Source organism: Rhea pennata, chromosome 4 (assembly GCF_028389875.1).
Source record: "Rhea pennata isolate bPtePen1 chromosome 4, bPtePen1.pri, whole genome shotgun sequence".
Classification (NCBI taxonomy): domain Eukaryota; kingdom Metazoa; phylum Chordata; class Aves; order Rheiformes; family Rheidae; genus Rhea; species Rhea pennata.
In genome coordinates this window covers 65513165-65534655 of record NC_084666.1, presented here as the reverse complement: position 1 = coordinate 65534655, position 21491 = coordinate 65513165, and the positions used below count along the sequence as shown (strand labels likewise).

Below are 21491 nucleotides of genomic sequence, written 5' to 3'. Positions count from 1 at the left end.
TACGACCATTTGCTTTGGGAAATACGATTCTAGCTATAATCCAATATGTTTGTTTCAGTGTTATAGACAGCAAAGAGGCTGGAACGCCCTCTAAGGAGTAATCCAATTAGGTAATAAAAGTATACCATGTGATGTATGAACCCATTTGAAACAATTCGAATTTAAATACTCACAGCAACTGCTCATGGACTGCTGAAGAGTTATCCTTTATTCCACTCAACAAATCATTGTGAGTAACGAACGTAGAACTTCTTTAATTTTGCTCATGAACAAGAAAAGGGCTAAGTTGAACTGAATGCCTTATTTAATATAAGGAACTCATCTGAAACTTGTAAACGATGTTGTGTACTAGGCAATATTGCCTGCATCTATTCACAGTATTATGTGGAAGTATGTGTTAACAAACAGTATATAGTAATTGTAACTCTAAATTTAAATCTTTCTTGAATGAGAGGAAGTAGCATGACAGATTTGAATTCTTACCTGAGTTGGGGCAACTTCAAAAGTCTTGAAAGTTCTATAAACTCAGAATTTGACAATTGGAATGAAATGTCAATGACATAGGAAGCTGCTATGTACCCCTGCCAAAGAAATGCACCGGTGTCAAAGGAGAAACATCCAAGCCCAAAACACACCTGAAAATTTTCATATAAATTTGAAGACGACAACTTTTTAAGTTTCCATTTTGCTTTCCTTCCCTATGCTAGTACCTTTTGTGTGTTGCTTTGGAAAAAATTCGTATTAGGATTGGTTAATGAGCTTCCTCAATGGATACATTTAGTTATGAGACATAAATAAGCTACAGGTAGCTGATGTAGTGCAGTTTTGCCAATGCCTTCTAATCCTGACAATAATACTTAACTGGACAGGGAGGACAACTGTCAAGGGATTCCTGCCAAACAACTACAGGTTGCAGTCTATTAAATACTTCCTGTATAAAAACCTTGAACATGCTTGGAGTTCATTTTCCTCTCAACTTCATGCTTTTATATCGAAAACTTGTGGGGAAAAAAGTACAAATCTCCATGAATTGAATTTCCAAAATCTTTGTTTAGATTTAGTTATGTGTAGCTAATGCTCTATCAGGCATGCTTTTTTTTTTTTTTTTTTTTTTTCCTCCCCTCTAGGAGTTACTTATGTCAAGGGAATGACAGGGAAAGCTGATATTGAAGATATTGTCTCGGGAGATGTGAGATTTGAACCTGGCCCATACTGCAGGAACCTCACTACAGAATGGCAAGTCAGGGAGATTTGGTAAGTTTTTCAACAAAATCTTCTCTTCAGATAAATCTTTTAGAGGCAGACTGCAGTGTGAGCCTGGGATAAAGTAGTAGGAACCCTAAGATGGGCTCATGTCTTGGATGATCTTTAGGATCTGAAGACTATTCCCAGTACTGTTGAAGTTTAGCTGTTTCAGAGTATTGTTACTCTACTACCCTTGGTAAGGAGCTAGCTCTGCTGCTGCGTGTTTTTCATACCTCTCAGTAAAAGTAAAGAATGTGGATTGAGGGCTGGACCAAGGCTGTGAGACTGTTACAGGGCTGCACGAGGGGGCACATAAAGGAATGTACACTGTATGAAGGTCACTAGTTCCTGCAATCTTCTTGGCGCAAACTGAGGATGACCTGCTTTCTTCTACTGTTAATGAGGAGTGTGAGAAGGCCTATAATGAATTTTTGGGGGAAGAGGACACTGTTACTGAAAATGTTCAGAAATAGTTATTGAAATGCAGCCTGCTGTTGGTTACAGCTTTGCTGCACTACATGTTTGAACGTGTAGTCCTTCATATTCGTTGAGGTCTGGCTGAGACAAGAGGGAAGAAATTAGTACCATGTTTTATTGTAATGTTTTGTTAAAACACAACTATGAGCATGAGCACAGATCCTTTCCTTTGACGAAAGGAGCATCTTGTGACTTCAGAGGAGAGATGCAGGAATGCTGAGTGTGTTCATGGACCATCTCTCTCATATTTCAAGATGATCTTTGGCTTACTTTTCCAACAGTCGTGTCCTAAAATATTTGGTAACAGGGAAATTCTTTAAAAGACAACACGGCACCTTGCTGTGAGGAGGCCACCACTGTTCCTTGAATATTTATGAACCAAGGATTATAAAAGTATAGGAGGATGATGTTTTGTACCTTTATGACACAAGTTTTTGTAGTCAGCTTTTAAAGATTTATACTGTACATTTAAAAGCAACAAATTAAACTCTTTATAATCGTATCACATAAAATAACAATGAATATTCATATGATTTTTATCAATACTGATTTTGTAATAGCCACAATTAGAAAATACAGTTTATTGAACAACTTTAAATTCTGTATACATATCTTCCTTGAAAGTTGTACATAAACAATGAAAGATTTTTACAATATGTGCATGTAATATACCACCACTAGACTAATATGCTTAGAGGTTTTTGTTGTTTTGTAACTATTCTAAGCCTTTTCAGCGGAATTGAGTTAAACACCTATGAAGATTTTAAATTCTGAAAAAAGGGTATTCAAGGCAAAAAAAAAAAAAAGTAAAAATGACTTTTATAGGTATTGCATGACATTTGCTGGATTAGTGTAGGCTTTTTTAAAGGAAATAAGATCAGAACAATTACAGCATGATTGAAAAGAAGGCTAATTTTTCAGAAAAGCAGACATCTGAAAAGCTTGAATAGCCATTTAAAAGGAAAACCATTAGTGAACAGAACTCTTGGCTTCAGTGGATTTTGGGTCAAGTCCTGGATAGGGAGAATGTTGGTTTAGTATTATGATACATTTCTTCATGACAAAAACAATGCTTGCTGTAAGTACCCAAATTGGGAACCAAGTTCTTAAAAGTACAAAAGGTGTCCCAAATTAAGACTCCCAGTAAGCCATAAAATATGAATATCACCCAGAAAACAAATTGTAGAATGCTTCTGTATTTGACACAGATTTATATACCTTAATTTTGCAGCATGAATGTTTGGGTTTGTCTTTCTCCTAGCTGATGATGTCATACATTCATCAGGAGGAGATTAATCCTGACAGTCAGTGTCAGTCTTGTACTCTCACTACCCTTGATCCTTGATAGGCTAGCTTGTGTCACAAAAGCTGTCTCACTTTTGAAGTTCAAATAGATCAGGAAATTCACAAATGCTGTAGTATATCCATTTCATTATAGCTATATACCCTGGACTACAAATTGTATCAAGATATTTTATAACATTGCTAATTAGAGCCATTTTCATTTACTGAAAATTTTATAGAGCCAAAGGCACTACTTTTAGCCATTTTCAGAAAGTAGCTTCCCTGTAGGTTGCCCATTCTAACAGTGTTAATTCAACCACCACAAAACAGTCCAGTTCAGCCTTCCATGTCTAGGTTTTCTGCCCACAAAATGACTCTCCAAATTATTGCAGAAAGTAGTAGATATTAGGATGTGCCTGGAAGACCCTGTGAGGTGCAGAAGCATTTTTAAGATATATTATTTAGGTTGGCAAGAGACCTTTTCACAGAGGAACAGGAATGCCATTGGTATTTTGTCATTATTAGCATTTGTCAAAATAAATATTGCTATTGATATCAACTTCAGAAATGACTGGTATTAATGGTACTAATGCCATTTTTAAAAGTCTTTTGGGTTAATTTAACTCTTTGCTAAATCATACCTCTGAAATCAGTGTGTTGCATGCTTTGCTATAACATAGCCTTTGAATCAAGGTCTTGCCACAGTCACATTAGTGTTAATCTCACCTCCACAGCAGTCAGTAGGGTTATCTTGGCTTTCAATGATATAATTGAGAAGAAACTTTGATTCTCAAGTCTTATTGGTAGTTTGGCAACTTTCCCTGATTAGAGCAATGACTTTTTTTTTCCAGTAGCAGAAACTTGTCTGTGGCTGAACATGCAGTTTTGATTTCAGCAGAGCAAGATGAAGAGGCTGCTGATTTTCCTGTAGCTCTAAAATGGTCGTTACTGTCTTCCACAGTCTTCCTAAATAACACATGTGTAATAGCACCTTAATCCAAGGCTGTTAAAGTGTTATGGCTGAACCTTTTACATTTTCCAGCTGCTAACACCACGTATGTCAGACTAGACAGTTTGACTGAACTGATTTAGGAAACTGTGTGCATAGCAATGCCTGACAAGTCTTCAGATGCAGACAGAGCGGTATTTGAGTGCATATAGCTAGGAAGAAATTTAGAAAAATTGCCTGACTAGTGTTTTGTTTTTGTTTTGTTTTGTTTTGTTTTTTTTTGTTTTTTTTTTTTTTGGTGGAGGTATTTCATGCTGAAACGTGTGACTATTTTCTGCAGAGAAAAGGGTTCATTGCTGCAGCGTTTTTTTTATTATAGGCACATACCTGGTTTAAAAGCTTTTAGGGAATTTCTGACCTTTCTAGTCAATCAGTAAGCTCCTCTTAGGGTCATGGACTTCAGCTTGTTGGTTTGCTTGGGGATAGGGACAAATTGTAGAACAACTAAATAGATTTGAGACTTATCAGGTCTTCATTTTTAAAACAAATCTTATGTAACTTCAGTATTGTAGAATTAATAAACACATAATAGAAAACCTAATGCACTTGAACTTTAAGTAAAACTTACTGAAATGTGATAGGATGTAAAACATAAATGCCACAGGTCAGATAAAGGTCAGCTGAGACAATGTTTTTATGCTATTGACTTCTTTAAAATAATTCCTACAAACCTTACTATGTACAAGATACAACTTTGCTTTCAGACTGATGCATACAGATGTCTTGAAGTTTTTCTTTTTCTCCAAAGCACAAAAGTAAGTGAAGCCAAAAAGGTTCATGGTATTTGTAGCTAGGATTCATCAACAGAATTACGTTTGCTTTCCTGTTACATGGATATTTAGTTCCAAGGAGAATAGCATTGTCTTTCCTGCCTAGTGCTGCCCTTCTAGGAGCTCTCACCAAGCAGTGCTTAGGAATAGTCATCTGTTGATATGTATGGTGAACCGATGAAACTTGAGGTTGTAGAGGTGGTCTTGGAATTTTTGCGTGAACAGCCGTTGAAGCTCACATCCCTTGCAGTTGCCTTTTTCTTATGATTGGCCTGGGAATTAACTCCGTCATTAGTGTCAAACACTACAGTCATACTGGACTCCATTCTGGACACAGCGTATAGGCTGCTTTGCCGGGTGGGATGTAACCTGGTTGCTTTGAGCTCCAGCTCGTCGTAGTTGGACACCTCAATGAAGGGGCACCAGCGGAAGGCTCGCTTGAAGCCAACTCGAAACCTGAGAAGAAAGGTGCTTGGTAAGAGCTTATGCTTGACAGAGCCAGCCACAGACCTTCATTCGAAGACATGACTTTTGGGGAGGATGCGTAATACTGTGCTGACAGGATGCAGCTACTTTACTACTCCCTTGGCCCCTAGTGCTGTTTGTAGGTAAATCAGTGGGAGTAAAGTTAGAGTAAAGTCTGAGCAGGCAAAAAATGAATACTGGATAATAGTTCATTTCTGTTAGTTCATTTTCCATATGCTTTCTGTGCATTGTAGCATTGACATTTTCCAGTTACTCAATTTCCCTTCCTTTGCCCATGCTTATAAATCAAGGCCAGATTTCATAGCATTGCCTCAACAGGAATTGTTTTGATTTGCTCTGCGATGAAATCTGCATTTTCTATATTTTCGTAATCTCTCAGCTGAAACTTCACAAAACCCTTGTGTCTGACATAGCAGGGATACTGGAATCTGGGATGCTATGTTTTCCTCTATAGCAGAGAGACTTAAATTAAAAATTATGCTAAAAGATGTAATAAGTAATAGCCACATGAATTACTTGGCAAATCATTTGTAGTAATTGAAACAATCCCAGAAAAAATATAAATATATAAAATAAAGACTATCTAATGGAAATAGAGCTTTACTAAAGGAAGCTATAAAGAAGTATCTTTAGACTTTTATTATTTTTCATGCTACCTTCTGTCCTCCTCATTTTGGGCTTGGTTTTCCTTCCAATTCTTGAAATAATGCTCTTTCTAGATACTTAAATAATATATCCTAACTAGTATGGAGATGAGACTCGTGTGGATATTACAACCTTGTCTGATGCCAGATCCATCATAGGTGACAACACTGCATGAACTGACCAGAAAAAATTCCCACCAACAGACTGTACTGCATGGAATTAATGCAGTTTTAGGAACTTAATGTTGAGTTCATTCTGTAATCCAGAACTAGACTCAAACTACCAAGTATCTGTGAGATACTTGAACTCAACAAGGGCCTTTGAAATTCACAGCATAATGGTTTTATGCCTGACTTTTCAGGCCTTACCATCACAGTCCTGTAATTTAGTATTGAGTAACAAGACTTTAAACACCCATTTTATTAGCCTGTTACAGACCTCAGAGTTTACTAGAAATCTAATGTTGGGGTATGAAATACATAGTAAATCACATTTTATAATATAGCCTTCCAGCACTGCAAAATATGTTTGTGACTACAATTAGTGAACATATAGATTGCAGAGTATTGCATTAGTAACAGTCTTTATTTTTGGCATATATTTAACAATTAATAATCTATTTTGGAAGTCCAAGAGTAGGAAACCGCTTGTGAGTTTTTAAATTTTGTATGTAGAACCAGGATGGGCTGGTTTCTGAATGCAGAATTTTGTTCTGAAATTCTAAGCAAACAGAAGTATTTACTGAAAGTGTGCATTTGGTTCTTTAAGTTTATACTTAAAGCTAGTCCCAAAGGAAGATTTTTTTTTTTTTCTAGCTTCCCACTGACTGAAGTCTAAAGCAGAGAGTCATCATCTTTTATCATACTTAAACCATTTATATTCTGGTTAAGTCATATATACCAACTGTTTCATAACTAGTTCTTACCTCTTATTAAGACAGCAGTAGATAATGGGATTGTACATTGTAGAGCTCATGGCAAGCCAAAAGCTGGCCAAATAGATTTGCTGAATGTATTTCCACCGATTTAATTGTTGATAGATCCCAGTAACTATGAAGTAAATGTGGTATGGCAGCCAGCAGATGGCAAATGTCAGCACAACCACAATCATCATTTTTACCACCTGAAAGAAGGAAGTAATGATGCCATTTCATAATACACATTGTCCTTTTTTTATTCCTAGCACCATTTCAGTATCAATTCATCATTTTGTTGCATGGTTTCATTATTGAAGTTAGTCAAAGCAAAGATGAGCATGCTTTTATATCATTTTCCTTTTAATCTGACTTTCCTACATTTCTTTGTCTTTTAAATTTAAAATGTTTTGCTGGACATCCTCCTTTTCCTAAACAAAATTATTAGATGTAATTTGAGTAAACAGTAGGTAGTAGGGAATGAGCAACTGCATCATCCTCTTTAATTTTAGAGGTTACCAATTTCACTGGCAGGTGACTGTTGTTCTCTGTAGTCATTGTAGCATGTATTATCTTCCTTAGTTTCTGTAAAATGCAAATAAAGAGGAGCTTTCTTTTGCATTTGAGGGGAAAAAATGTGAAAATCATGGAAGGTTTTCATTACTGTCTTTCCTTCTTCAGATGTATCAGCTACTAGCCCAGCTACCATTTTCAAAGCAATACGTCACAAATTAACACAAAAGGTTTTATTCTGTGTAGGTTAAATGAAACCAAACATGATAGATCTGTACTGGGAAGGTCTCTTGTTCACTTGTACTATGAGTATCTACATGTCTTAAGTTGATTTTTTTTCAAAACTTCAGTTAGCCTAATTCATTCAGTTTACATAGATATGTTTATCTAATGATACAGCCTTTAACTCATATAATGTTTTGTTGCAAGCATAGCAATTTTTCATTTGGTATCTGGCACTGATTTAGAAGTCTTTCTGCTGGCTGGAGAGTGCTGTACAAAATTTTAGGAGATGAGAATGCTTATTATCACTGATCTGTACATTAATCATCACTTAATATAAAAACTATATTTCTCTACACATATAGCAACATCTTTGTTACATTGATTTGTCTGAAGCACTTTTCATCAGTTGACTATAAAACATTTCAGAAGAAAGAACAGTATTTAAGGGAGGGCAGCACATCAAAATGTAACATCACTCCCATGCTGTGAGTGTATATTTGTATGTCTATATCTAGGTGTGTATAGATTAATATTGGACTATATGTGAGGGTACAGACATCAATGTGTTTTTTTGAGGGAGGAAGAGGTGATGACTTTATGTGAATAGACATTTCTGGACTAACTTACACATCTGAAATAATACCATAAAAATACATTCTCTTTAGCAAGTCTAGCAAAATTGTTGACAATTTCCTCAAGTAGAGACCAGCATGCACACAGTACAAGACAGCACTTTATAGCTTATGCTATGGTTCTTGTCCATTCCGTTGCTCTTTCCAAATCATGTTAAATTTCTTCTGTAGTTGGTGATCAATAGCTCTGAACAAGAACTACCTTCAAGTTCTATACACCCAGGGCACTTTAATTTGACCTTGTGTAAATCCTGATGAATGAATATAAATGCCAGTAGAGAGTAAAGTTCAATCAGGACATGGGGAAAATAAATGAAACAGACTTTGCCCCCAAACCTGGTTGTCTCTTCCCTCTGCATGGTGGCATTCTGTAGTGACACTGTGCATGTTCAGCTGCAGAGGATAAGAGAGCCTGAATAGGTTTTATTTTGTTTGGCATACTTAGACCTGTGACACTGACAATAACAAAGTTCTTTTATTTTCTAAGATGCCTATTCTGTTTTTTTGAGATTTTTCAAATTTTCAATTGCTTTTTCCTCTGTTGCATAGAATTCATTAATAAGAGTTTGCTGTTGTGCATTCAGAAACATTTCTAAGGCAAGCAAACCAGAAAATACTGAATTCAGTTATACTTAGCTCTGGTTCTGTTCCTGCCACCATTTTGCCATGGAGGGCTTTCCAAAATCTGTGACTGCAGTGGGCATCACCAACCTGCGTCTAAATTCTGCTGGCATTCTGTCCAAGCTCCCCTAGCATACTGTGAGCAGTGTGGCTGGAGGAACGGGGTGTTATTCTGTTCTGAGACTTCTATATTTTGTTAAAATGAATTGTACTGAGCCCTTTGGCAGTTGCACAACCTTTAGAGAAGCCTTGAGGCTAGATTTGGAATATGATGGAAAAATCAAAGCATTTTGTATTTTGATTTCAGCAGCATTTCCTGCTGACATTGATCCTGCAGACTTCTGCCTATGCCTAACAAAAAATCTGTTGAAGTAGCTTTATTTATTTATGTGCTTTATAGTCTTGATGGTCCCTTTAAGTCCTTTCTGTCCTGAATAAGCAGCATTCTTTCATAAATAACAAAGCACATGTAGTTTTATTGGAATTAATTTGTGAGTTTGCTTGTATTGTAAAACATTTGATGCTGTAAAAGGGAAAGAGGATAAAAGATTTGCTGCTCTCTGTAAACAGAATAGTTTTTTTTCCTTCCTGTTCTTATTCTGCATGAAAAATAGCTTAAAAATTAGTCTGATTTAGATATAGCATAGAGAACAGCTCTTTCAAGATTAGGAGTAAAAGGCACACTTTCCAGAGAATTAATTGATGCCAAGAGACTATAGCAATATTTAGAAATACTCTCATTGCAAGATATTGGTTTGCCATCAGTATCTAAGACTTAGGCCAAGCTATCATTTAATTTTCAAACTGCTCGGCAGCTCTTCATTGTCTTTCAACGGCATCTTTGATATTGCTACTTCTACAAGGTCAGGGATTTTGCTTCTGGCTTTATATATGCACCAGTTTCACAGTCAACAACTTCATTAATTTCAGAGTTTTTACTCCTGGGTTATGGAGATGTAAATGAGAAACGGAGCAAAGACTTTGAAAAACCATACTCCATAAGAACTTCTTAGTTTACGCATTCATGGATATTGCTTATCCATGAGCACAGCTCAAACATGAATATTAAATGCAATTCCGAAATAATCTCTGGGAGCTCAATGTGTTCTCTTTGTGCTTTGTGCTCTTGGAGAAGGAACAAACTGCCAAAGTAACCTTGCACAAAGTATTTCCCTCAGCATGGTAGCATGCAGTCAGTAGATCCACTTCCTAACCCTGGGGACAAATATGAACACGCTTGCAGACTAAGCACCAGAGAGAGTGGAACGCCATTATGTCTCTTTCCCCCGACACTTGCCTGGAATAAATCACAGTCTGTCTTTTGCAAGAACATTAGGATTTCAAGGTAACTCTACCAGCATTAGTACAGAGATTGGACTGTTTGCTGAGATACCAAATACTGTGGTTTCTCATATCATTTTTGCAAGCTCAGGGATTGTCTGTACTCCTTTAGCCTGTAGCAAGGATATGTTCCTAATAAGTGAAATAGATGCAGATTTTGAAGGAGAAAGAATCAGAAAGCTTTAAAGTGCAGGATTTCTTTCAATTAGGTAGGACACATGCCAGTTTCAGTGCTCCACAAAATATTCTTTTGCTCTGACTTCCACTTTTCATCCATTTTTTTTTCTCAGTTATGTTAAAAAAAAAAAAAAAAAAGCAACTACTTTTCTATTCAATTTTGTCCCTTCATATGAACAGAATTCATGATCACTTACTTTGTTATTTAATTAATAAAGTTGAAAAAAAAGATTCTTATATGAAGTATTTCAGCATCAGATTACTGTCTTACAAATGCTGAAATATTGTTTTTTCCCCTCCAAATCGAAGCAGTTCTGACTTTTTACTTGAACAGACTTGACTACTGCCATTTTAAAATTATACTATTCTGATGTTGCATGGCTGTCTGTACCTTTCCTGGAAATAACTTTTCAGAATTTTGCTGAATGAGTTTGCTGATGATTGATTCTCTGAGGCACAGTATTGGAGGTCTATATGTCTGGCGCACAGATACTACAGAGCAGGGAGAGCGGTACATAAGACAGTGCAAGTCCTTTCTGTCTGTTTTGGGTTTTTTTTTTTTTGAGTTAAATTCCGAAATGGAGTATGGCTGTAACAGTGAGCTTGACAATAAGATTCTCTCAGCAAATACAGAATTATCCCTAGGAGTAAATCTTCTCATCTTTTTGTCATGCTTTTTGTCCTGAGTAGAGATTATTTTACAAGGATCTCATTGGCAGGTGTGTGTGGGAGAAAGTAGCCACCAGTTTTACATTACTTTATATGGTAAGTGTCTTGATTTCTCGTAAGAGACTGTTAAATATAAGAAAATACACTAACATCTGCTGTTGAGATGATTACTGTAATCTGGACTACAAGCAAAGGTTGGTAGCCTTGGAGTATTGCCTTGCCCTTCAGTGTAGGGGAGCACAAGGAGTTCACGTTCTTGAGAAAATGACCCAGAGTGGCTGTTGAGAGACGGACATTAGTGAATTTGTACTCACCTGAGAACTAGTGCTAAAAAAGTGAAAAAGCTGAGCTAGTGCTTTTGCACTTAAAAGTTATGTCATCGTTTATTTTACAATAGTCTCCTCGTGTAGATATGCCCTAGAACAATTAATGGTGTACACTATGCTACTTTTGCATGCTTTTCAATCCGAGAGAAGAAACTAAAAACAGTAATGTTCACTCAGTCCTATTTTAATTTAAATTGAGTTAAGAGTAAATTATTATGCTCGTGCTATCTGAGGTTTATATTTGGCATTGGGTGTACTCGATTTGTTTTTGTTGTTTCATAAATGACTATATGAAGTTATTCATTTATTAGGAAAAAACCATAATTTTTACTCCTTTTAATCCAATGTATTTCTATTCTTAAAAATATGAGGTGCTGCTAAACTGCCTAGCTGGCCATGGACTGCTACCAGACTTAATACTTCACATGAGGTTTCTACCACATGTGATGTGAGATACAGAAATACAGAGGAGAAACATCAGGGAAGTTTTAAGTGTGTATTCCAGAACTTACTCACTGACCATGCAGAATCAGTCTGTTACCTCTGCTACTGATCCAGAGTTGTTGCCAACTGTATTATAAGAAGAGAGGTGATAGCCTTAGGATATTTCTCCTTCAAAAAAGAAATGCAATTGCCCAAGCTCATACAGTTGTAATCAGAAACCTTGTATCAGTCTGTCAGTAGGTACTTACTGTGCAAGATTTATGCATGGCATAAAGCCAGTTTTACAATTTGGTGTTCTTTTACACTGTTGTGGTTGCTACTTCAGGCATAGGTGATGAGTGTGGAGTGATACATTCCTCATTCATAGCTGAATTTTTAGGAAAAGTTGAAAGACAATGAGCAGAAGCTTGTGCTGCTGCTGAGTGTGTTGTAGCTTTTGATAGATAGAGTGGAGTATGGCATCTTTCAGAATCATCAGTGTATTTCATTATGTATGAGTTTTTAAATGCAATTTGGAAAAGGATCAGGAGATTTGACTTTATTTTTACCACAACAAGGTAACAATTATGGGTGAATTCTTAAATGAATTGCCAAAAGGCCTGTAAAACCCCAGGAACAGAAGAAAGCCTGGTTAATTGTCTGAGTTTCTGTAAAGGAGAAAGGATGAATCCTATCTTTTTGAAGTTTTAAGCCTATAAAGTAGCTCTGTAAAAAATATTTTGATTATGGATAGTTAATTTTGGTTTCTTTTAACATATAATTGAAATAATTTCCCCGTATCTTATGTCTCAGTCTTCTCTGGGGAAGCTGAGCATGTGAAGAGTGAGACTTTAAAACCAGAATTACAACACACAACGTTAAGAATACTTGTTCCCTTGTTCTTTATGTTTCCAATGGGTATTCATATACTGGATAATGGAAAAGATTTAATAGTTCTTTTCTCCACAGTTTCAAAGAATGTTTTTTTCAGAATATTGACCATGCTGCCTAGCACTGCTGGAACAAAAAAAAACCAAAAAAACAAAAAACACACACACACACACACACACACACAAAAAAAAAAAAAAAAAAAAAAAAGTGGAGGGGAAGGGAAGAAGGAATATTTTGTCAGTATATGAATTGTGCAAGAACTTCAGAATTTAATTAATAGTAAATAAAAAAGCCCACATCAGGTTTTTCTCAATAATCTATTTGTGTTCTTCTTAAGATTTTTAATACCTAAGGGAATATATTATTGATCAGAATAATAAGAGATATGTTCTCCTGCTAATACTTTCACCAGACAGTTGTTATTCATGTGACATTCTGGCCTTATATACCTTTAGGAGCTTTTTGTAAGCATGCATCAAAATAAAGACAAAGATCCCTATTCTGTAAGCCTTTACTTGTGATAGCAGTTACTCACAACTAGCAATTTTAACCTCTGTGTTAATAGCAATCTAGTAAGTCTGAGGGGTATCAGTCTCAATGGGTATGGGGCAGTTGTTCTGAACATATTAGTAGAACACACATTCTCATGTGCTTCGTATGTTCATGTGTTTACTACATGAACAATGCTGGAGCACCCAAACAGAGCTATAGAGAAGAACAACAGACAATTACCATTAGTTCTTCACAGAAAACATACTACCTCCCCTTCTACAGTGTTGTTTTAGGCATGTGTAACAGTTTGTGAAATTAGATTCTGGCTTTATCAGGCCTTGTTTGTATTTAACATGTTAACAAATGTATTTCACTTTTGCCAGTTAGGGTTATCGTAGTAAGAGTTCCCGGAAGCAGAATCAGAGACATTGTTACTAGTTTTCACAGGTAACCTTTAACTACTGCATTTCACTAATGGGCAAGATTTGGGGAAGACTTTTTGCTGTAAAGATAATAGAAATGAGAAAAAAAAATTAGTATTTAACAGTAATCTCCCTTCCATCCAGGAAATGTTCTTTAGGTGTCAGTTTTGAGACTAATCTCATTTAATATATTTATTGAGGAGCTAGGGATGAAAGAATAAGAGTATGCCAAATACTTTTGGTAAGAATACACCATTGTGCAGCATTGCTGATACAGAAGTATAACAGAAGAAGAACTTGGATGTTTTCAAAACTTCAGGAGCAGAAATGCAACTTCAAAAATCAAAGCACTAATGATACATTTAGTGTAGTGTCTGTAGTGGTTGTGTCTGAGTTGGGGCATGGTAATCACAGATACCACAGACAAATAGAAACTGGTGCTGTGCTAGTTTGGGGGATTGCTTGACACTGTTCTATAATTAGGATCATACTCAGAAAAATTGGGGGATTTGCTGATTTGGGGACTAATAAATTTTTCTGGCGTGAGGTGTGGAGTTACCTGTTGTGAACATATGAGGAAGAGAGCAATATACATGCATTGATTCCTTACAGCATGACCAAAGAAATGTGATGAAATGTTAGGATGTTCCAGATGAGGCATTTTCAGTGGAGAGAGGAAAGTGTTAATATGCAAGGGCATGATGAGACTTCATCTCTGGCATTCCTTGTGTGGTTTTGATCACTCATTGTATATAGATGTTGTTATATAAAAGAACACTTGCTTGTTTCATTTATGTGATGAATGTAAATGAAGGTCAAGAGAGGATATAACTTTAATTCAAACACCTGCAGCAGCAGCACCAACATGGGATAATAGTTAGTTAAACTAATAGAAAATATTGGCATAAGTAAAGCTGTTCATAAGTAAATTTAGCCTGGAAACTGGAACTCCGGGAATAGTGAGATTTTGGAACACTTTAAATTGGAAGTAATGGGCCAGAAGGCAAACTGATTTTAGGATGGAGCTTTTGATATCAGAAGAATTCTGGATTGCCTGTGATGATGGGCATTAGGCCCTGAGGCTACTTTGAGTCCTATATTCATTTAACTTTTTAGTATTGATAGATAAAAAATGACATCCAAGGAATAAGAGAAGAAAGATCTAGACAGGGTTCAACATCTGGTGCCTTGCAAGCTAGGGATGAGTTTGCTTTTGGAGGGGTGATAAAAGCAGCTGCTGGTCTAGTCCCATTTCTCCTCAGATTTGATTCAATACAGCTTTTTCAAAAGGGTTTTCAATAGCTTTAATTACGTAACGACTATAAAGGATGCAGTTGCACTTCACTGAAGTATTTCACTTTTCCTAGGCTTGTATGTCGTCTTCTCTCAGTCAAAATTCAGAAACACTTACAGATACATTTTTATATGAATAAGACTGACAGTTATCAAAGCAGATCATGAAGAAGAAAAAAGCAGTTCAACCTCAGAGAATTCAGTTACTATAAATACCTCTCTGATGTGTTTGCTTGACAGTGATTACTAGTACTGCATTTAGTGTGAATGATGTAGCATGGTCAGTTTGAAGACCCTGTCTTACTTCTGTCGTCTATCTCACTCATTTTTTGACTACTTTATGATAGCTGAGGTGCATATGAAGCTTTGAAAACACCATTGTAGAGGAATGGTATTGTTGACTTACCCAGTGGCTTTACTTCCTCATGCTTGGTGCTAATTTCACATTTCATAAAACCCAAATTAATTTTCATTAAGTACAGAACCATCTGGAATGGTCCATCTATCCTTTTTAACCCATATAGAGGAAAGAGGTTATTGGGGCTTAATGATCTAATTAATCTCGATGTTGATTTTGATGGTAGCAACGTATGCTTCCATGACCTGTTGTAAAGGCTTTATGCCCTCAGGTATGGCCCATATTAGCGCATCTGAACAAGCACTCTTGTCTGGTTGATGTTATTAGTAAAATTGGCCTACCTTGGTAATTTCTAGTCTTGCTGCAAATGTTTTTAGTTCTTGAGCATACTTATTTATAATAATAAACACATTTAATACACATTCAATTTATCAATGTGGCTTTACATTTTGACTTAGAAGGTGCAAAGTGCTGAAAATAAAAATTTTACTGCTAGAGGAATAATAATGTCTCACTAACTACCAGCATTAACCCTTAGACTTTCTTCTTTTCTCAACTCCATCAAGAATAGTACAGTGTAAATTGACGATAACATGTTATTTTTCTCTGATGCAGGAAAGAGTTTTTTTTTTTTTATGGTGAACTCTAATGAGGAAATGAAACATTAATTTTAGAAATAGTATTTTAGGAGTTAATGATCCTCAAATGGCATCTGAGTCAATAAGAAGAATAACCATAATATAACGTATGTGACAGTTGCATGTAGTGATATACTAGCATCACACGTATACTTCTATGATTTATTTCCCTAGGGGAACAGATTACCAGTCTCAATATATTTACACAAGCTAAATATCTGTTAAATGGCTGTGCTCTAAGTCTCTCAGAGAAAGCCTGCCATTTAAATCAGGCCATACAGCAGTTCTGAAAACAGACACAGTAAGTGGGTAGAGAGAAAATGCCCCCTGTAATAAAAAATAAAGGAAGCACAGTGGAAAATGTTTTAAGGTACCACTGATTACATTTACTTCTCATTGTGAAATAGGATGTGATAATTCAGTAACAGATAAAAAGTCTAAACTACTACAAAGGAATAGAAACAGATGATAACTGGAGTTCATGCAGATTGTAGGGAGGGCCAGGTCACTTCTAATGAAGAAATCTAAGACATGCAGTACATGCATGTCTTGTGTATCTGTCATTTAGAGAGCTGTTAAATGGGAAAAATCATAACTGAACTTGAAACTAGGCAATCTTTACCAGATTTCAGGTTCAGGATGCTTGGTTTAGATTTGCTCTTTAGATGCAAATACTGAAAATGCTCCCAAAAATTTCTTCTTCCTGGATTTTTTTTTTCTTTAAGAAAAATGTGCACATGTGAAAGACAACCACATAACGTTTAGAACTTGCCCAGGCTCATTAGTACTAAAATGTTCAAATTGATTTCATTTCTAAAATAATTTCATAAAGCATAAGCTATATGACTTAACATGAGCCTAACTTCGGAGGAGAGCTGAGCTGTATTTCTATAGCTGTTTTGCTATTTGATAAAGGAATATAGCACAATCTTTCTGGATATATTTAAAATTGTTGAGTTGAGATGACTTTTTTAACATTAATCTGTAGTCCTGCAAGACTTCACCGGGCTAGTTCTGTTTATCTACTAAAAGCTTCCCACACATTAATTTTGGATGATTTTTGAATATTTCACCTAACCATTCTAACTCGTATTTGGAAAACAAATTATGCTGTTTTCTTACTAAATTTGGCTTCTCACACTATGTAATATTTAAAATTCATGTTCAGGGGTGTCCCTCTTAACATCGTCATTCCTGAGCAGTCCCATGTTGTTTTGAGCATCTTTTCAGATAGCAATTATAAATTTTCTGCTTTTTATTTTCTCCTCCACTGTGTTGCACATACTGTGTTAATTGATTAAGTAGATACATTTGAGTGTAAATGGATATGGAATACTTACTTTTGCTATCAATATGTATATAAAACTTTGCAAATTTTCTTATGTAATTAAGCTAGTAAACCTGACAATCTCTCTAGTGTTTCCTACAATACTGAGAGTCACTAGCAAATATGCATTTGTTTTTCTGAGCTTGTATTTACAGATTTGCAAAAAGATTTTGATATGGGGAAAAATATGGCTTTTATTCGAACTCTTTTGCAGTAAGGAGTTGAGATAAGACCAAAGCTGACTGTGTCAAGAGAAGCAGAGACTACTGGAAGAGCCATAACTATAGAGGAATCATGAAAATTGCCAAAGGAGATGCACATTGAAGTAGCGTTGTCATAAAGTTAACTGCTAGAGGTAAGGAGAATTGTAAAGATAAGATATAAAAGTTAAGGAGAGTATTCTTATTCTTTCTATTCAGACAAGACAATGGTATCTTCTGCTGTGAAAAACATTATTTTGTCATAAGAACATAGTATCAAAACTGCATCTATTTTGAGAAAGTCAGCAGTAACTGGTTGACTGGATCTTTACTGAACATGATTATCTCCTTTTGCAGGTTAATAAAATTGGAAGGGGGATTGGAATAGAGGACTAAATAAAGTAAACAGTTGAGAGACCAAATTTGAGAACAAAACTAAGTATTTGCATTTGAGTGTGAAGAACACTTTGGCCTAAAAAAAAATTGATAGTGATGCTGTAAGCCACCTATGTAAATTTCATTTGTGTCTCACAGTACTGAAACTATAATTCCATCTTGTGAAAATGGGACTTGCAGGAGAATAAAACAGCTGAACATGAGTCTCATGACAGGAGCTTTAAGAAAAAGGAGTAGTGGCTGAAAAGTCCCTACATGTCATAATTGTTTGAAAGACAGATTCCAGGCAAATTTAAAGGGATCAGTCCCTGAGACGCTTGATCTACTAAGAAAATAAAAATGTGGTTCAAATGTTGGAGCATGAATCAGGACAGAGCATTACTCAAAATGGACTGAGATCTGAAGCTGCTGGTCTAATGCTTTGTCTAGCCCTGGCCTGGTGCATTTTATGAATGGTAGATAATTGTCTGTTCCTGTCATGAAATAGCATCTCCCAAAATGGTTTCTCAAAGTAGTAATAGTATTCCCTTGCACTTCTGAATTTCTAAAAATTTCAAATCTTTGATCCTTAAAGATACTAAGCGTGTAGTGTGTAGTATGAAATTCTTTGTTATTATTTGAGGTTGCTTTCAGAATAATTTGGGGTGTATTGCACAGCTGCATATAAATGATAAGAATATCTATTCAACTGTTAGCTTAATCAAGTTTCAAATCTTTTATTGGAAAACATGATTTCTTTAAAAGGTCTTAAATGAACTGTTCACTAACTGGCAACATTAAACACCATTTCAAGCAATCTTAATCAAACATCTTTTGCACTGCATCGTGGCATAATATGTAACATACAGCCTGCTATTTGGTATTTCCTCTTCATTATAAGTATAGTCAGTACAGACTTTCCATATGCTTAGTTGTGTCTATGCTAAATAGAAAGAAGGGCAGATCATTTCTTGTTTTAATAAAGGAGAGCTCTTTCTCACTGTTTATCACTCTTTATCACTCTATTATCAGAGGCAGGATGAGTGATAATTTGGATTCTAGTTTGTTAATTTATCTCCATAAATGACCAGTTGTGATTCATCTTTCCAAATACCAGTTATTTCATGAATCCTGTTTGAGAGCACAGCGGTGGAACTGAAGAGCTGTCATGAGGCTTTGCTAATAAAGTCACTGATGCAGTTACAATATATCTGCACATAATTTAATCCCCATATTGCACATATTGAAGGCATGTATTCCACTACTTTCACATTCACATTCAAAACCAGTTAATGAAGGATGCTGTTCTTGGTCTCTTGCATATATTTAGAGTTCAAAAGATATGTTTTCAAGGATTTTAATTGGACTCTTCATAGTGAAGAGTACGGTGAATACCAGCTTTTTTCTTCAGAGACCTTTAGTATCATTAGACATAAGCTGTTCATTTTACTTAGTCTTTATGATGAAAGGTGCTGCAATTCTGGGATCTCCTAGTTCTCCAAGTTATTACTGTTAATAATCTTCTTTCCACACTTGCTTTTGCAAACTGTATTGATTACACAGTGATTTCTCAGTTTGTTTTCACAGTTAGACCCCAGGCATCCTCCAGAGAGTGTTTCTTTCTTTCCTTTTTTCTTTCTTTCTTTTTTTTTTTTTAATGGTTCAGAAGATAATATTGGAAATAGCACAATTAACTGACCGGTGAAAACTTTTCACTTGCTTGCATTCTGTAGGAAAGGTCGTTTTGTACCTTTGGAAATATATTTTTTGATAAGTGGTAATCTGCATGACAGATATTTTAATGGTAACATTGGGCTTTTATGGATAACATTGAAGACTTAAAACCTGATCTTTAGAAATGCTGTCAGCATTTCTGGAAATGAGTCCAGTAATTTGACCTAGGGACTAGTATGTAAAGCAAACTTTTTAGTTTTCCAGGATGACTTTTTTGTCATTATCTCACAGCTCATATACCAAATAATCTTTGAAATATTACAAGGCAATAGTAGTGACAATACCAGTCAAAATGTATTTTGTTTCCTTAAGAGAGGATAGCACTTTTCCCTCTTAAAAGAGCTATGTAAAGACCAAAACAGATAACCTGTCTGGTACGATGGGAGAAATTGCACGTCACACTGTAACCCTGCCTAAGCATGTCTACCATTCTGACAACTGAAACTTGGCATAGAGGGTTTTGCATTTGTCTCTAATGCATCTGAAGATATATGAATGAGAAAATGATCCAAATCTTTCCTTTCATAGATCCTCTGCCATTGCAACTCCTTCTTATGTAGTGTTTGGGCAAAACTGCTTACACGTTCCTGGTAGTGACCTGAAAGGAATGGGAGCATTGGTGTTCCCCATTATTTATAGAAGATCTCCTACTGACTCAGGTCTGGGGTGGTAGCAAGATCTGTGTTCAATATGGAGATGTCCAGTCAAATGTACTCAAGGTGTCAGGAAGAGAAACTGAGCAATTGAAAATGTGTTCATTAGTGTGAGTTAGAATTCCACGTGTGGGGTACCATGGCTACAAATCCAAAAAATTAGACACATTCTAGTATGAAAAATTATCAGAAATAATCTGATGGGCTTGCTAATTATTCACTATACATTTTGCTATTTTGAAGATATTTCTGCTATGCAGTTAAAGAGAAAGTTACATATATTAAAAAAAAGTTCTTCCTGCCATTGAAACTTCTTGAAAACTGTTGTCAATCATTCCATAAGCAATGCACAGTGTTATTGGATTAGGCAGTACTTACAATGAAAGAAAATTACTGGAAAAAGTAATTTGTTGATTTTCGCACCAAAAATGTTTTTTATTTCAAACCTAAATCATTTGTTATTAAAGGCTGATCAGCTGTCTTCTCAAAGATGCCTCATCCTTAATCTACTGAAAATTACACTTTTTTTTTTCAGTAGGATAAGAATCTGTCTCAAGAGGAGCAAATGCTTTGATAGCCCATTGTTCAAAGCCCATTCTTTTTCTGTGAAGGCTAAACATGTGGACTTAGTTTTCAGACACCAGATATACTACCTGCACCTATAGGTGGATTAAAAAGTTAAAATCCAAACACTGATTTTATTTAAATGAAGAACAATGAAGTTAGAAAAAGAAGTGCTAGTGAATGTAGAGGACAGCTTGTCAAACTCAATCAAATTTTTTTTATTGAAGTAAATCTCGTGTTACTGTTGCTTCAAATGACATTGTGTTTCTGATAGAAAATACTGTCATATTTTGCAACTTAATTACATGTGATATTAGCAGGATTCACATAGTGAGGTTTAATGGAACAGTACCTTTCTCTTAGCTTTGAGCTGCTCATGATATTTGTCAGATGTGTCACCTGGGATTTCTCCTCCCCAGAGGGTAATTCCTACTATGCTGTAAGTGATGCCCATGACAAGCAGTGGAAAGCAGTAGACCAGCACAATCACAATGAGATGATACCTGCAATGAGAAAGAGTTAAGCTGATAAGTGCTTTTGGAGGAGCTACTCAGAAGGAATGTGTTATTAGAAGTTAACAGTGTTACTGTAACACAAAGCATCTTTTGTATTATTTGTTAGTCCATGGGTAGAGAATTGGGGTTACCTTTGCCTGGATCTGTGCCCAGCTTGACAAGATGTTCATCTGCCTTAGCTTTCATTGACTTCTTGAAAAAGTCTCACAGGGAACTGCAAATGTATTTACATTTAAATGCAAGTGCTTTATGAGCTCTCTGGTTTTGATTCTG

General features: G+C 35.8%; 1 protein-coding gene across 1 annotated transcript in view; it reads right to left on the bottom strand.

The window, feature by feature from the left end:
• Positions 1 to 4925: 4925 nt before the first annotated feature.
• Positions 4926 to 21491, bottom strand: part of TACR3 (tachykinin receptor 3) — a 32577-nt gene continuing 16011 nt past the window's right edge. The window contains exons 3-5 of the mRNA XM_062574916.1: positions 21056 to 21206; positions 6842 to 7038; positions 4926 to 5241 (exon numbers count right to left, since the gene is read on the bottom strand). Coding sequence (XP_062430900.1) covers positions 4926 to 5241; positions 6842 to 7038; positions 21056 to 21206 — 664 coding nt within the window. The remainder of the gene's footprint in view (positions 5242 to 6841; positions 7039 to 21055; positions 21207 to 21491) is intronic.